This window comes from Microcaecilia unicolor, chromosome 1 (genome assembly GCF_901765095.1).
Source record: "Microcaecilia unicolor chromosome 1, aMicUni1.1, whole genome shotgun sequence".
Lineage (NCBI taxonomy): Eukaryota > Metazoa > Chordata > Amphibia > Gymnophiona > Siphonopidae > Microcaecilia > Microcaecilia unicolor.
Genome location: NC_044031.1, coordinates 433,499,753 through 433,517,424, shown reverse-complemented (window position 1 = coordinate 433,517,424; position 17,672 = coordinate 433,499,753). Strand labels below are relative to the sequence as shown.

The window sequence follows — 17,672 nt, the reverse complement described above, 5'->3', positions numbered from 1 at the left end:
CTTTAGCTCTGAGACATTTTGGCACTGGCATACTTCAGCTCTGGAACACTTTAGCACTAGGACATTTCAGCACCAGGGCATATTGGCACCAGCACATTTTGGTAATGAGTCATAAGTACATAAGTACATAAGTAGTGCCATACTGGGAAAGACCAACAGTCCATCTAGCCCAGCATCCTGTCACCGACAGTGGCCAATCCAGGTCAAGGGCACCTGGCACGCTCCCCAAACGTAAAAACATTCCAGACAAGTTATACCTAAAAATGCGGAATATTTCCAAGTCCATTTAATAGCGGTCTATGGACTTGTCCTTTAGGAATCTATCTAACCCCTTTTTAAACTCCGTCAAGCTAACCGCCCGTACCACATTCTCCGGCAACGAATTCCAGAGTCTAATTACACGTTGGGTGAAGAAAAATTTTCTCCGATTCGTTTTAAATTTACCACACTGTAGCTTCAACTCATGCCCTCTAGTCCTAGTCAACAGCACTGGGACATTTTGGCACTGGAATATTTTGGCACCAGGACAATTCAGCAATGGGACATTTTGGAAACTGGGACAATTCAACACAGGGACAGTTTTGCACCTGCACATTTGGCACCAGGACAGTTCAGCACCATTTTGGCACCGGGACACTTTGGTGTGGAATATTTTGGCACAGGCACATTTTTGCAGCAGGACACTTTGGCACTGGGACATTTCAGAACCAGGATATTTTGGCACTGGGACAGTATAAAACTGACACATTTTGGCGCCAGTACACTTTCGGACCAAACAGGAGAAGGCTCCTTTGCCGGAGCCCTTTTTCGCGCTACAGCGAAATTATTGTAAGCTACCTTGGCTGTCCCTAAGGCATTTACAACTCGAACTCTGTACGATTGCAATATCTACAACTTGACCCCTGAGGCAGGCGCCTTGTTGGCGCCGAAACACGGCCTGTGTCGGGTCTTTGGCTAATAAAGTACTCCTGTTGTCCTAGTCTTGAAGGCCCAGTGTTGCTTTTTTTCTTTTGGTTTCTCTGATTGTATACTGTATTACCCTCTCTGTCTGTATTACACTTTGGTACTAGGACATTTTGCGCCTGCACATTTTGGCACCTGGACAATTTGGTATTTGGACATTTTAGTACCAATATATTTTGACTCAGGTACAGAACGAGGGAACGACAAAGCCAAAAAGGAGGAATAGAAAGAAGGAGGGATTGAGAAAGACAAATAGGAGGGATAGAAAGAATGAGGGATTGGGAAAGTACCAAAAAGGAGTGATACAAAGAATGAGGGAATGATAAACTGCCAAAAAGAAGGGATAGAAAGAATGAGGGAATGAAAAAGTGCCTAAAAGGAGCATTAGAAAAAAAAAGAGGAAATAAGAAAGTGTAAAAAAAGAGGAGTAGAAGAACGAGGGAATGAGAAAGCCAAAAAAGGATAGAAAGAATGAGGGAAGGAGAAAGCTGAAAATGGGGACTAGAAAGAATGAGGGAATGAGAAAGCCAAAAAGGAGGGATAGAAAGAATAAGGAAATGATAAAGTGCCAAAAAGGAGGGATAGAAAAAAAATGAGGGAACGAGATAGCCAAAAAGGAGGTATAAACAATGAGGGAATTCGAAAGTACCAAAAAGGAGGACTAGAAAGAATAAAGGAATGAGAATTAAAAAAAGGAGGAATTAAAGGAATGAGGGAATGAGAAACTGTAAAAAAAAGGAAGGGCTAGAAAGAATGTGGGAATGAGAAAGTGCCTTAAAAAGAGCTATAGAAAGAATGAGGAATGAAAAAGTGCCAAAAAGGAGGGACGGAAGAACAGGAGAATGAGAAAGTGCTAAAATGGAGCAACAGAAAGAATGAGGAAACGAGAAAGTGTCAAAAAGGAGGTATAGAAAGAACAAGGGAATGAGAAATAAAAAAAGGTGGCATAAAAAGAACGAGGGATCAAGAAAGTGCCAAAAAGGAGGGATAGAACCCTGTTATAAAAGCACCCTCTACATCGCTCTCTTCAGTTTCAAGATATTTTTTGGTTACAAGTACTTAGTACACGCGCTGCAAAAAAAAAAAAAAAAAAGTATGTTTTATGAACTGAAAAAAAAAAAAAAAAATCCTACTGTAAGACTTCTGTACACATTGCAAACTACAGTAGGAAAAGACTACAGCCCAGATCGCTCAACATCTGATTTGGAATATTTTGTTCACATGTGCCAACGTCACACTCAGGTACTTTCCACCGCGGCTAGCGCCAGTCAGAGAAAAGAGGCGGGGTTTCAGGGTTACGTGCCAGCGCGTGCGCCGCGCTCCCTCCCGGGCCGAGCGTAGATACCACCAGTGACAGACTGGAAAGGACGCTGTTGGTGCTTGGCTTCTTCTTTGCGTGGGGGGGATATGAGCCGTTTGAGCACTTAGTCCCAAATTTTCCCTGCTTCCACGGCGCTACTGTAACTGAAGTACACCATGGAGCAAGAATTCCAGGAGACTGATTTGACCAACGGGTGGAACGCTGTGTATGGGGTGAGTAGCGATCTCTCCGCCTCTACGGAGGCGTTCATTTTGTTTAAAACAACAAGGTTTGACGCGCTCTCTGAAGCGAAAGTCATTGAAATCCAACGGTCCTCTATTTATTTTGGTTTCTAGGTATGAGTACGTGTGGGAATATCTACGCTCCCGGAAGAAAGAGGAACTACGCAGGCGTAGGGTCTTTTGTGTGTGTGGGTTGGGGGGGGGGGGGAGTGGGTAATAAATGCTGCGCATGCGCCCAACACCCGCTGTTTTAAGCGTAAGAAATAATCGGGTTTGAGAAGCTAGTGGGAGTCCGGAAAGTAGTTGAGCTTGGGTAAAAGTAAACAAGTCAAAGCCAACGAAGCTGCCGCTCGTGTGTGGGGGCCTTCTAGGGGCGGTTATAGATGAAGTTGTGGTGGGAGTTTGGGATCTGATCATTTGGCAGCGTTTCCACGGTTTCCAGGCAGCGCTTTACCGTCGGCTACTCGCTCTGTCAGGGGCGGGGCTTAATCTACTCTCCTTTTCGCTTGAGGCGTATCTGTTCTCAGAAACTACTTTGATACTCTTGTGGGGCGGCTGCAACGAGAAGATGCTGCAGTCCAGTTTGGGGGTTGTTTGCTGCTTTTATCCGCAAAGGAAATGCCATTATGAATCGTGCTTTTTCTAGTTTCCTGTATATTTAATCTTTGGCCGCATGAGTGTAGCGGTATCTGTTAGCTGAACAGGATTGACGTTATGGATGTTAGTACCATAGGAGCCAACTTTTCAAAATTATTGGGGGTGCTAAGCCCAGTGGAAATAACTCTTCCTGGACACATATATGGAATTTTCTCAATATTGGAGGTGCTGAAGCACCCACAGAGTCGGCTCCTATGGTTAGTACTAGTTCCCTTTCTTATAACATCTCATAAAGGTTGTTAATAAATTCAAATAAATTAAGTTACACACAAAGATGTAAACTTAAGCAGAAGTGATTCACTATATGTTCAGAATCAGATGTGTTGATAACGTTCTGTTTTCTGCCTCCATTGATTGAGCTGTGGAATATTTTTGTCTCGTTTGGTTGCAGGTGAATAATTTGTCTTTTAATATGGATAAAACAGAAATAATTCTAATAGGAAAATTGTACGAACAATCTGCTCCAACATCTGTTGACTTGTGTGGTTAAACTTCCGATTTCCCTGCATGCCTGGAGTATAGGAGTAATTGTGGACTCTGTTTTTTTTAATGTATAAATCATATTTATTGATTTTTTTTAATAACAAATGATGGCTGGATATCATGTAATGGGACGGTGTAAAAGCCAGATCTGCGGGATCATCGGGATCTTTCGGATCCAAGTACGATCTTAAGACTGGAGCGCGTCTTTGTTTTGAAGGCCGCTGCTGCTTACAGTATGCAGCAATCACCAGCCATAACCCAGCTCTGCGATTCTGTATTCCCCTTTTTTCCGTGGCAAATCTTCAAGGAGGTGTAATAGACTGGAGTGGAAGTGAGCCTATCTAGTCCACTGTAAGTAAGGAAGACATTTGATTAATCTCTGTTTCCACTCCCCGCACAGCTGTCATTGCCGTTTACTCAAAGCACAGCAAGCAAACCTGTGAGCTGCTGCATCCACGTTGCTGTTCTTTATTGTCGGTCCATCTGTAACAAGTACTGTCTAACACTGTTTTTGTTGGATAGGCAGTGCCTTACAAGGTAGAGGAGACAAGACAAAAATTTTGGTAGCTAGTAGAAACAGCAATTATTCTGTAGTTTGTGCTCATTTTTTTTTCAGTGTGCTTCTATACAATTCAGTTAGCCAGATTTCAGTGAGAATATTCTGTTTCCTGATGGGTTCATCTTAACTGGTTGTAATCTGCCATGGAAAGTCTGGTGTTTATAAAGATGATGGAATATATTGAAATTAAATGGAAGTAGAATTAAACTCTCCTTTCATTGAGGCACATGAAATCACATTTTCATCTGTTTTGTAGAAGTTTGCCTTTTAGATATACAAAAGGATTATTCTGTTTTGGAACATGTTTCAGGGGCAAGTGGTTTTATAACTCCAAATAAAAATAAATATTTTGTTTCATGCAGATCTCTTTTGTTTAAACATAAGGCTAATAGCCCCTAATGCAGTCCAGTGGTTTTCTTATATGATGTTCTTGTGATGTTTTATACTGTGCCAAAACTGAAAACTCTTATCTCCTTGAGGATAAAGGAGGGGACATGTTCCAAAACAGAATAATCCATTTGTATATCTAAAAGTCAAACTTCTACAAAACAGATGAAAATGTGATTTCATGTGCCCCAATGAAAGAGTTTAATTCTACTTCCATTTAATTTCAATATATTCCATTGTCTTTATAAACACCAGGCTTCCCAGGCAGATTACAACAGTTAAGATGAACCTATTAGGAAACAAGATATCCACACTGAAATCTGGTCATCTATATTGCACAGAACAGTGAAGAAAAATGACAACTACCATTTACAATAAATTTTGAAGCTTTTTAAAATGATATTCATAGTAACATATAGTAAATGACGGCAGATAAAGACCTAAACGGTCCATCCAGTCTGCCCAACAAGATAACTCATTTTACATGGTATGTAATATTTTATATGTATATCCGAGTTTGATTTGTCCCTGCCTTTCTCATGGCACAGACCATAGAAGTCCGCCCTGCACTGATTTTTATTCTCCAAATGCCAGTGTTGCCATCCATCTTGCTAAGATTCCATAGATCCATTCCTTCTAAACAGGATTCCTTTGTGTTTATCCCACGCATGTTTGAATTCATTTACTGTTTTAATCTCCACCACCTCCCGCGGGAGGGCATTCCACGTATCCACCACCCTGTCCCTGAAAAAATACTTCCTGATATTACTCCTTAGTCTGCCCCCCCCCCCTTTCAACCTCAATTCATGTCCTCTAGTTCTACCACTTTCCTGTTTCTGGAAAAGGTTTAAATGCGGATTAATACCTTTCAAATATTTGAACGTCTGTATCATGTCACCCCAATTATGTCTTTTATCTTCCACCTTGTAAGACCTGCCAATCCAACTGAAACAGCTTTAGGCTTGTTACAGATGGATCAACAATAAAGAGCTTTAACGCAGATGCAGCAACTAATAGATTTGTTTGCTTTGTTTTGAGTGTATGGCAATGACGGCTGCGCAGGGCAGTGGAAATAGAGATTAACTAAATTGGCTTCCTTGCTTACAGTGGACTAGATAGGCTCACTTCCACTCCTGTCTATTAAACTTCCTTGCAGCAGCTCATAGGTTTGCTTGGTTTGTTTTGAATGAATGGCTGTGAGGGGCAGTGGAAACAGAGATTAATCAAATTGGCTTCCTTGCTTATAGTGGGTTAGGTTCACTTCCACTCCAGTCTATTGCACCTCTTTGTTTAATTTTCTAAAAGATTTGTGCAGCGCTGGGTTATGGCTGGTGATCGCTGCATACTGTAAGCAGTAGCGGCCGTGAAAACAAAGAAGCGCTCCTTCTGTCATTAAACCTTATTTTAAGCTTGAACGCCCGATCCTCTAAGTTACACCGCCTGTGACTTAATGTTACCGTCGCACAGAAGATCGCAACTTTTAAGGAGGACAAGATTGGTAAGGAAATAGGAGGATCCCGGGAGAATAATCCTCAGCGTTAACTGCATCGGCTGTCTTCTAAAAACATTTATTTTGGAGGATATATGTAAAATGTCCACATGTAAACGACTGGGCAAAGAAAATTTTTTTAAATCGAATCCGGGAGGATTCCAATGATCCTGCTGTATCCGTTTTTTACCTTTTGCCTCATGTAATTAAGAAACAGGAAGAACCAAATTCTTTCCTTAGCGTCCCTCCGGACCGGACCAGGATTGGACTGATGGGTTGTGCTCGCCTACCAGCAGGTGGAGACTGAGAAAAAACTCTGACTCTAGAGAGCCAATAGGAGCCCTGGCCATGTGACCTTAGCCTCAGTATTTTCTCAGTCTCCCAGCAGGTAGGAAGTGAGCCCATTAGTCTCTCTCCTTTTCTCTTTAGATATTACAGATATTTGTGATAATTCTTCTTTGCCTGGAATCTTATTTAGAGACTTGACAGGGTTTCCTTTCTCTTCTTTCTTTGACAGCCTCGGGGGTGTTAAACTCGGGTGTCTCGAGTCCACCCCCCTTCCTCCCCATCTCCCTGGCTTAGCAGGGAAGGGCCGTCCCTTTCTCAGGAAAGGTGTACCGTCTTTGGGAGAGGCAGCCACTTTTAACAGGCAGCTGCTTTAAAAGAATTAAATCAAATAAAAGGAAATTCAAAGAAGCAGCCTTTCTTTCCCCAGACTTCAAACGAGCATGCGTTTTGGCGGTGGCAGTTTAAACAAATGAAAAAAAAAAAAAAAAGAAAGGTGCGAACCGCGTAAGCGCGGCCACCTGTTTTTTCCGATATGGCTTAAAAGTTCAAACAGCTGCATCTTCTCGTTGCAGCCGCCCCACAAGAGTATCAAAGTAGTTTCTGAGAACAGATACGCCTCAAGCGAAAAGGAGAGTAGATTAAGCCCCGCCCCTGACAGAGCGAGTAGCCGACGGTAAAGCGCTGCCTGGAAACCGTGGAAACGCTGCCAAATGATCAGATCCCAAACTCCCACCACAACTTCATCTATAACCGCCCCTAGAAGGCCCCCACACACGAGCGGATCCCCGACTGATAAGATGGAGGGAGAAACAAAATGGCCGCTGTTCGCGCCACTGGCCCCGTGGCAATCGACAGCGCGCCCGACACCTCCGAACAAGCGGAGCCCAGTGGAACGTGGCTGTGGCACAACTTCACTTTTTTCGTTACAGGTATTTGCCAAGTTTGTCCTTTTTCATTTTCATTCTATGCGCCTTCAGTCCAGAGTGTTCTTTCAATTGGAAGGGGATTCACTCACTTCCTGTGTATTTATGCCATAGGTACATAAGTATGGTTATGCTGGGTAAGGCCTAAAGTCCATCAAGTCCAGCATTCATATCTAATGGGCATAGGTACATAAGTTTTGTCATTCTGGGGAAGCTCAAATGTCCACCTTTCTACAGCCAGAACAGCATTAAAGGAAAAAAAAAAAAAAAAAAACCTCTCACGAGAGTATCGAACAGAAATCTCTGCTCCAAAAGCAAGGCTTTGCAGTAATTCTGCAAACTAACGCATACAATATTTGCCATGGCTGTTCACCACTAGGAACACTGGGGACCCTGGGCCTAGGTTCGGTGTTTTAACCTGAAACAAGCTCAACATTCATATCTATTGGGTGTGAGTCTGGTACTACTACTACTTAACATTTCTAGAGCGCTACTAGGGTTACGCAGCGCTGTACAAATTAACAAAGAAGGACGTTCCCTGCTCAAAGGAGCTTACAATCTACATCTCATTGAGGGAGGACGCATGACCGTGGTACGTGGATTAGTGGTATGTGGATTAGGGAGATCCAAGAAATTACAGGCCGGTGAATCAGACGTTCATACTGGGACAATTTTTTTCTGTCCGGAGCGTACTACCATAGCTGGTGGACTCCTATATTCAGAACTTTCTATATTCAGAACTTAACTAACTATGGAACGCCATAGAGATAGGGTTGGAGTTTGTAGCCCTATTTAACTGGTGTCCTTGGTCACCCTTCCTCTTCTCCTCAGGATCCAGAGAATGGCTAGTTTTTTGCTTATGCATTAACCGGTCATTTTCAGCAGTACTCTCTCTTCCGTTCTTTTATAGATCTAAGAGGATGTTCATTGCGCTCTTAGGGTCATTTCATTCTTACCTAGACGACTGCCTAATTGGAGAAAGTCTTATCAGCAGAGTTCTCAGGTCACGCACCGGGTGTTGCATTTCTTACAGTCTCTAGGTTGGGTGGTGATTGTAGCCAGGCCTCTCATTTGATCTCTCATCAGATATCTCTGATTTTCTCTTTGTTTAGTCAGGTTGGCGCACAGTCTTTTGTCTCCTCTGCAAACATCCCAGTTTATATTTTTCTTGGTGACCTTGGGCCTTCGGCCATTTCCTCGCTCTATTCTGCAGAATGCAATTTTACTTTCTAATGCCCAAGAAGGAATTTTCCTTCATCCTATTGCGAATCTCAGGGTCATCAATCGCACTATTTAAGTGTCATCTAGTTATCTCAAGAACCTTAGTTCTGTCATTGGGATGCTTCGTGCAGTACACTTTTTGGCAGAAGCTTGTTTGTATATATTTTTTTTCTGGGGTACCTCAGCAATTCGTTTTACCTTCGGGTGAATTTTGTTTTCCCTACTGACAAACAAGGCGGAGAGAGCTATGTTGGTCCTTGCCATGGCAATGGGTTATGTCATCCGCCAAGGAAGAGTTAAGAGTATATACTCTTGAGTTTGTACTCATTTTTTCTTAGTTGTGTCACCCTGCATTTAGGTGAATGGACTCTCATTTTTTCAGCCTTACTTCCTCACTGCGACACTTCAGGGCTATCTCTTTTTGCCTTCAGGCTCACGAACATTTCTTGCTTCTTCCGTTCAGCAACAGTCTTGACGGAGACAGGGACAGATGCCAATGTCCAGCAGGGGTTTTTCAACCTTCTTTATGCGTTTCTTCCGTCATCTCACTAGGTGTTTACGCAGAACCAAGGCACCCTTCTACATCCGGACCCCCAGTCACTCAAACTTATGGCGTGGTTACTGGGTCCGCAACATCTTTGATATTTTCGCAGGAAGTACTTCAAGTTTTAATTGCTTCCAGACAGAAATCTACATTAAAGTCCTATGAATCAAAGTGGTGACAGTTCACTCTGTGGTGCTCCTCTCGCCACTTCATTCCACAAACAGTATCCATTTTGCATGTTTTGGAATGTCTTCTGCATCTTGCGAAATCTTGTCTGTCTTACTCATCCATTAGAGTTCATTTGGCAGCTCTATCAGTGATGCATGATACTGTTGACAACCGCACGCTTATGCAGCATCCACTGTCAAAGTGGTTTCTTAAAGGAGTCCTGCACCTGTACCCCCCGTTTCGTCCACCAGCTAGGTGAACTAGGTGAACAGACTCTTAAAGTTCTGTTTTCTAGTAGCCATAACTTTTTCTATAAAGTTTTCCTCTTCAAGCAGTGTTTCCTAGTAACCATTGCAGCAAGTAGATCTATGTGTGGAATACTTCTACGGTTGGTAACTTCTTTTCGGTCTGCTGTAGTTTAAAGTTTTCACCTTTCCCAATCGGTTTTTTCTTATTGGTTTTGTCCTTCTAGCCAGTAGGCGTACAAGGTTTTCATTGTTTCTAACCCGCTATATCGCGAAGGATCAAGGAAATGAGAATGTCTATTTCTCTTCTCGCTGAGAGGGCAGTTCCACAGCGTATTACAACATATTCCACAACTTCAGAAGCGGGCTCTATTCTTACTATGGCGATTTTTGGTGCTCTCGATGCACATTGGTAAGTTGGCAACTTAGTCCTAGTTTCATTTTATTTTGCTCATTGGGACACACTACATGTTAGTTGTCGCCAGGTGGCCTATGCAGCATGAACATTTCTCTGCAGTTTTCATAGGGTCCCTCCCTTCAGATTACTGCTTTGGTACTTCCCATCAGTCCAATCCTGGTCCGGTCCGGAGGGACGCTAAGGAAGGAGAAATTAGATCTTACCTGCTAATTTGCTTTCCTTTAGTCCCTCCGGACCGGACCAGGCCCCTCCCATGTTCTCTCTACTCTTTAGCTTCTTTTATTAAGTAGGAAGTGTATTCAGTAGGAAGTGTATTCATTCCTTTACGATTCGTGGAACAATACTATATATATACAGAACTTTACGTGGTCTATATCACTTCTCTGGTGGTTGCTGGTGAGCTCAATTGCTGGAATCTATCTATAAAACCTTAAATACGCCATACCACTTCTCTGGTGAGAGTTGTGGCTGAGCTCAGTTGCTGGAATATCTATAAAACCTTAAATATGATTTACCACTTTTCTGGTGAGAGTTGCTGGTAAGCTCAGTTGATGGAATATATATAAAATCTTAAGTGGGCCATACCACTTCTCTGATGAGAGTTGCTGGTGAGCTATAAGACAAGTGAGCCATACCACTTCTCTGGTGAGAGTTGCGGGTGAGCTATATTATACGTGAGCCATACCACTTCTCTGGGGAGAGTTGCTGGTGAGCTATATTACATGTGAGCCATATCGCTTCTCTGGTGAGAGTTGCTGGTGAGCTATAGTACAAGTGAGCCATACCACTTCTCTGGTGAGAGTTGCTGGTGAGCTGTAATACATATCGGGCCATACCACTTCTCTGGTGAGAGTTGCTGGTGAGCTCTGATACTTGGCATTGCCGAGTGCTTTGTGGCTGCTAGGATTCCATACGGCACAGAAGGTCTTTCTTTCTTTCCTGCTTTGTTATTCAAATACTGAGGCTAAGGTCACATGGCCAGGGCTCCTATTGGCTCTCTAGAGTCAGAGTTTTTTCTCAGTCTCCATCTGCTGGTAGGCGAGCACAACCCATCAGTCCAATCCTGGTCCGGTCCGGAGGGACTAAAGGAAAGCAAATTAGCAGGTAAGATCTAATTTCTCCTTACATTCAACCAGTACTATCTGGTGGAAATCATATTTATTTATTGTGTCTGATATAGTAACATAGTAGATGATGGGTAAAAAAAAAAAAAAGACCTGTATGGTGCATCCACTCTGCCCAACAGACATAACACAAGGTATAATAACGCATACTTGATCTTGATTTGTCCTTGCCATTTTCAGGGCACAGACAGTAGAAATTTGTCCTGCACTGGCCTTTGTTCTCTAGTTATGGAAGCTGAATCTGTCCAGTCACTATCAAGTATGCCCAGCACTGACTTTGATTCCCAATTACTGGTGTTGCCATCTAATAACCGCTAAGCTTCTTTGGTTCCTTGCATTCTGTACAGGAGTTCTTTGTGTTTATCCCATGCACTTTTTGAATTCTGTTAGTTTCTTCTCTACCACCTTCTGTGGGAGGGCGTTCCAGGTATCTGCCACCCTCTCGTGAATAAGTTCTTCCTGAGTTAGCCCCCCCCCCCCCAGCAACATAAAAATAGCCATACTGGGTCAGACCAATGGTCCATCTAGCCCAGTATCCTGCTTCCAACAGTGGCCAATCCAGGTCACAAGTACATGGCAGAAACCTATTTAGTAGCAGCTACCAATCCTGGGGCAAGCAGCGGGTTCCCCCATGTTCATCTCATTAATAGACTAGGAACTTTTCCTCCAGGAGCGTGTCCATCCAAATCTTTTTTTTTTTTTTTTTTTTTTTTTAACCCAGGTACACTAACCACTGTTACCACATCCTCTGGCAGCGAGTTCCAGAGCAAAACTATTCTTAGAGTAAAAAAAAAAATATTTCCTCTTTATTTTAAAAAAGTATTTCCATGTAATAGAGTGTTTCCTGGTCTTTGTACTTTTTGAAAGAGTGAAAAATTGATTAACTTTTACCCGTTCTACGCAACTCAGGATTTTATAGACCTTAAACATATCCCCCTCCTCGGCTGTCTCTTTTCCAAGCTGAAGAGCCATAACTTCTTTAGCTGTTTTTCATATGGGGAAGGGAAATGGGACTTGATATACTGCCTTTCTGTGGTATTTTTCAACTACATTCAAAGCGGTTTACATATATACAGGTACTTATTTTGTACCTGGGGCAATAGAGGATTAAGTGACTTGCCCACAGTCACAAGGAGTTGCAGTGGGATTCAAACCCAGTTCCCCAGTCCGCTACACTAACCACTAGGCTACTCCTCCACTCCCATCCCCTTTATAATTTTGGTCGCTTTTTGAATCTTTTCTAATTCTGCTATATCTTATTTTTGAGATACAACGACCAGAATTGAATGCAATACTCAAGGTGAGGTTCCTCCATGGGTCAATACAGAGGCATTATAATATTCTTGGTCTTATTTTGCATCCGTTTTCTAACAAATCCTAGCATCCTGTTTGCTTTTTGGCTGCCACTGCACACTAGACAGAGGATTTTAGCATATTGTCTACAATGACACCTAGGTCTATTTCTAGAGTGCTGATTCCTAAGGTGGACCCTAGCATCAGGTAACTAATTCTGATTATTCTTCCCAATGTGCATCACTTTGTACTTGTTTATATTAAATTTCATTTGCCATTTGGATGCCCAGTCTTCCAGTTTCCTAAAGTCTTCTTGCAGTTTATCACAATCTGCATGTGTTTTCCCAACTTTGAATAGTTTTGTGTCATCTGCAAATTTAATCACCTTACTTGTTCTGATTTCCAGATCATTTATAAATGTTAAATTACACTTATCCCAGTACAGATCCCTGAGGCAGTCCACTACTATTCACCCTCCTCCATTGAGAAAAATGACCATTTAACCACCTACCCTCTGCTTCTGTTCAATAACCAATTCCTAATCCACAGAAGGACATTGCCTTCTATCCCATGTCTTTATAAGTTTCTCAGGGGTCTCTGAGGGACTTTGCCAAAGGCTTTCTTTAAATCTATATATACAAGCCGTTAAGCCCATTAAAATGGGCAAGATTTTTTGCTAATCTTTAAGATGAGTTACCATCGATTCTTATATGTTAATGCAAGCCGTTAAGCCCATTAAAACGGGCAACAAATTTTTTATTTGTGAAATGTAATTCCCTTATTGTTATATTTTGTGTGTGTGAGAGAGAGAGAGAGAGAGAGAGACTGTGTGTGTGTGTGTGCCTGTCTGAAAGAGAGAGAGAGAGTCAAGGAAGGAGAAGATACATCTCTCCTTGCTTCTGTTTGTCTTGTAAAAGTACAGGAGGTAATATTTTGTGTGTGTGAGAGAGAAAGTGTGTGCGCACCTGTCTGAAAGAGAGAGAGTGTTAGAGTGAGTTCAGAGAGAGAGAGAGTGTGTGTGTGTGAGAGAGAGAGAGACAGAAAGTGTGTGTGTATGCGTCTGTGTGAAAGAGAGAGTCAAGGAGAAGATAAATTTCTCCCTGCTTTTGTTTGTCTTGTAAAAGTACAGGAAGTAATATTTTGTGTGTGTGAGACAGCGAGAGAAAGTGTGTGTGTGTGTGTGCGCCTGTCTGAAAGAGAGAGTGTGTGTGTGTGTGTGAGAGAGAGACAGTGAAAGTGTGTGTGTGAGAGAGAGACAGAGAAAGTGTGTGTGTGTGTGCGCGTGTCTGTCTGAAAGAGAGAGAGAGAGTCAAGGAAGGAGGAGATAGCTTCTGTTTGTGTTGTAAAAGTACAGGAGGTAATATTGTGTGTGTGTGAGAGAGTGAATATGAGAGAGTGTGTGTGGGTGCGCCTGTCTGAAAGAGAGAGAGAGTGTGAGTGTGTATGACCATCTCCTCCTGGCTGTGTTCTCTCCAGGTACCTTCCCCTCCATGGGCACCAATTCGCCCCTTCCCGATCACAGTCTCCTCCTGTGGAACTTGTCAGCGGGTGTGGCATTCAAGACCACACTCATTAAGCTCCTTTTAAGAGGACAGTATTTGTTTGCTGAGGATCTAGAGAAGCTGGCTCAATGACTTGGGAGAGTCCAAGTACCAGTGGCTGCCAGAGGATAGGCCGAGATTTTTGCCTTGTTCTTCTCAGTCTTGCTCTGGTTTTCAGGTTTCTGTATTATAGGCTGGGGAGTGCGTCTGGTTTTTCCAGATCTCGATATTAGTCCACACAGTCTTCCTTTTGGAGGGCGGGGGGGGGGGGGGGGATGAGAGCCGGAAGTCAGACCTCTCTGGCTTCCGTTACTCTTAGTTCAGTGCAGGGAAGTTGTCCAGTGTCCATCCTCGGTCATCGGAGAGAGTTTGTCCAGCTTTCTTGAGGAGTGGATCTGTCTCACTTCGGATCAGTGGGTCCTGGAGCTTGTCTGATACAAGCTGGAGTTTGCCTCCCCTATCACAGATTTTTTTCTTGTAGTCTCCCTGTGGGGCTCCATCCATGAGCAGCAATAAGGAGCACCTGCATTTGAGAGCCATGATTCTGTTGCCACGGAATGAGGTAGATCTGGGGTGGTACTCCATTTATTTTGTGGTTCCCAAGAAGGGTGGCACTTCTCGTCCGATTCTCGACCACAAGCAAGTCAACAAGGTACTCAGTCACACATTTCTGAATGGAGACCCTTCGATCCGTGGTAGCTTTGGTCCTGCCGGGTGAGTTTTGTACCTCCCTGGATCTCAAGGAGGCCTATTTTCATGTCCCAGTTTGGCCTCCTCACCAGCTGTTTCTTCGCTTTGCGGTCTTGGGCAGGCATTTTCAGTTTCAGGCCCTGCTTTTTGGTCTTGCCACAGCTCCCAGGACCTTTTCCAAGGCGATGGTGGTGTCTGCTTTCCTCCACTGTCAGGGCATCAGGGTGCATCCTTACCTGATCAGAGCTTCTTCGTATCAGGACAGCTTGGCGTTGACCTCCAAGATAGTACCACTTCTTCAGTCCTTGGACTGGGTGATCAACTTTGCCAAGAGTCACCTGTTTCCCCTCTCAGTCTCTTGTACTTGGGAGCCCGTTTCAACGCCTGGGCTGGAAGGATTTTCTTGCCTTCTTCCAAGATTCTGAAGCTTCAGTCCCAGGTTCATCATCTTTTGGCTGCTCTTCCCCTCGGGTGTGGGACTACATGTAGATATTCGGTTCCATGGTGGCGACACTGGACATGGTGCCCTGGGCGTCGAAACACGGCCTGTGTCGGGTCGTTATCTCTGATATAATAAAGACTGTTGGACTCGCGTCTCCAGTGGTGAATCGTCTATTAGTCTCTACTTTTGCCTTCTGCCCTGGGCACGGGCTCATATGTGACCGCTTCAGACCTCTGCTTCATCGTTGGTCTTCTGGTCTCTGTGCCTTTGACATGCGCTGCGAGGATCAGCATGTTGTGGTGGCTGGTTCGGGGCAACCTCTCATAGGGCAAGTCCCTGGCGGTCCCCGATTGGGTGGCTGTCGGCATAGAGGCCAGTCTTTCGGGCTGGGGTGCTGATTGTCTACACTTGGAGGAGGAGACTGGCCTAGCAAATGTCGGAAAGCCCTGGAGGTGTTTGCCCCAACGATTCATTATTAGTCTGTTCGGGTGCTCTTGGACAATGTAATGGTAGTGTCTTATGTCAGTGGTGGGCAAAGGGGCACTTGTAGTGCCTTTCTGGCCTTGGAGGCTCAGCTCTTCTTCTCCGGGGCAGAGAGGAACCTTTTGGATATCTTTGGAGTACATTGCAGGGTCTTTCAACATTCAGACGGATTTTCTCAGCCGACACATATTGGATCCAATGGAATGGGAGCTTTCCAGTCACACCTTTGCTCTCATAACCTCAATGTAGGGTCTTCCGTATTTTGGCCTCATGGCAACGAGGGACAGTGCCAAACTTCTTTGCTTCTTCAGCAGTTGACGGGATCCTGGCTCTCTAGGTGTCCATCCAACTCTCTGTCCTTTGCATATTTCCTCCTTGGCCCAAGGTGGGCAGAGTGTGAGCATCATCTTGGTTGAGTGGTTTTGGTGGTGCTGGACTGGCCCAGGCAGCCGTGGTATGCAGACCTCATTCACCTTCCTGTGGACGATCCCCTTCCTCTCCCTGCAGTGCGAGGTCACTTTCTGATGGACGATCCGTCCTGCTGTGGTCTTACGGCCTGGCTCTTGAGCAGTCACGCTTGAGGAGGGAGAGATATCTAGAAGCAGTCATCACTACTCTTATAAGTGAGAAAGCGGTTGATTTGACCTAGAATGCGGAGACTCAAGTCCTGTTGTGGTGAGCAGGTTCTGTTTCCCATGCTTCTCTCCCTCATATTCTGGCCTTTCTTCTAGAGGGTTTCAAGAAAGGTCTGGCTTTGAACTCATTGAAGGTTCAGGTGGAGGCCTTGGCCTGTTTCAGGAGGCATGTGAACAATTCCTTGTTGGCTTCTGATCCTCATCCACATGTGGTGCAGTTCTTGAGGGGCAAAACCAGGACTCAGGACGAACAAGCAGGGACCAGGATGTGCACAGGATGTACAAGGATCAGGATGTGCACCCAGGATATACAAGGTTCAGGATGTGCACACAGGGAAGATGGCAGCTAGGCAGAGCGGAAAGCCGGATAACACTAGCTAGCCAAAACCAGGACTCAGGATATACAAGGTTCAGGATGTGCACACAGAATATACAAGCAGGGAAGTAGGGCAGGCTGCAAACACAGACGGGGAAACCAGGCCTGAACAGCAGGCTCTAAACACAGACTAAAGGCAGAAGGCTAGCAGCCCACGCAGAAGGGCAAGCAGCTCACAGGTACTGGGAACCGAAGGGCACTAGCCCACACAGAAGGGCAAGAAGCCCACAGGGACTAAGCAGAAGGGCAAGAACCCCACAGGGACTAAGCAGAAGGGCGAGAAGCCCACAGGTACTAAGCAGAAGGGCAAGCCCACATGGAAAGGCAAGAAGCCCACAGGTACCAGACAGAAGGGCAAGCCCACACAGAAGGGCAAGAAGCCCACACAGAAGACAGGCTTAGAAGCAGCGCAGCAACACACTAACTAACCTGTCGGCCTCTGGGCATGACACCAGACAATGACACCATGCGAAGGCACTGACTGCAAGCACAGGCCTTCCTTATAAAGGAACTCACTGATGAGTCACCACCAGCAGGACAGAAGCAGGAAGTTCCTTGCCTCCAAACAGAGGCTTGATACACAGAGGAAGTGAGCCCACAGGAAGGACAAGTAGGAACCATCTTGGATACTGGCATAGAGGAGGAGGCGGCAGCCATCTTGGAAGAGGCATAACCCACACAGGTGAGGTCCAGTAAGGCAATCAGCACACAGAGCCAAAGAGAAAGTAAGACAGAGACAGAAACAGGATAAGTCTGAGGGTGGTCACGGCCACAGACGTGACAGTACCGTACCTTCCTTTCTGTCTAAGGTGGACTCCGTTCCATGCTTTCAGGTGGTGCTTCTTTCTGCCTTTCACGGGGAGTATTATGGAGCAGAGTTTCCCTGGCTCCGTCTTCTGGATGTTTGACTGGCCCTGTTGCGTGAAGTTACTAATAACGTTCGGGTTTGGGACCATTTGCCGGTCCTCGGAAGGGCCAGGCTGCTTCGAAGGCTACAGTCTTGAATGAAGGAAGTGATTTCCTCAGTTTCTCTTTCGGGAGGCATCCTCTGATTGTGTTCCAAGCTCATTCCTTTTGGGGGATGACGGCTTCATTTGTGGAGTCTCATGCAGTTCCTCTGGTTGACATTTACAGGTCTGCTATTTGGTCCTCGGTTCATACTTTTGCGTGGCATTACTGCCTTGATGTGGCAGCTCAAAAG

The 17,672-nt window shown here is 44.6% G+C and overlaps 1 protein-coding gene across 2 annotated transcripts in view; it reads left to right on the top strand.

Annotated features, from left to right (window-relative positions):
* Positions 1-2,269: 2,269 nt before the first annotated feature.
* PTPN2 (protein tyrosine phosphatase non-receptor type 2) overlaps positions 2,270-17,672 on the top strand; it is a 177,530-nt gene continuing 162,127 nt past the window's right edge. Inside the window, exon 1 of one of the 2 annotated variants that reach the window (XM_030212428.1) lies at positions 2,270-2,496. In XM_030212428.1, coding sequence (XP_030068288.1) covers positions 2,440-2,496 — 57 coding nt within the window. In that variant the 5' untranslated portion in view covers positions 2,270-2,439. The remainder of the gene's footprint in view (positions 2,497-17,672) is intronic. The other variant, XM_030212438.1, reaches the window with a different exon arrangement.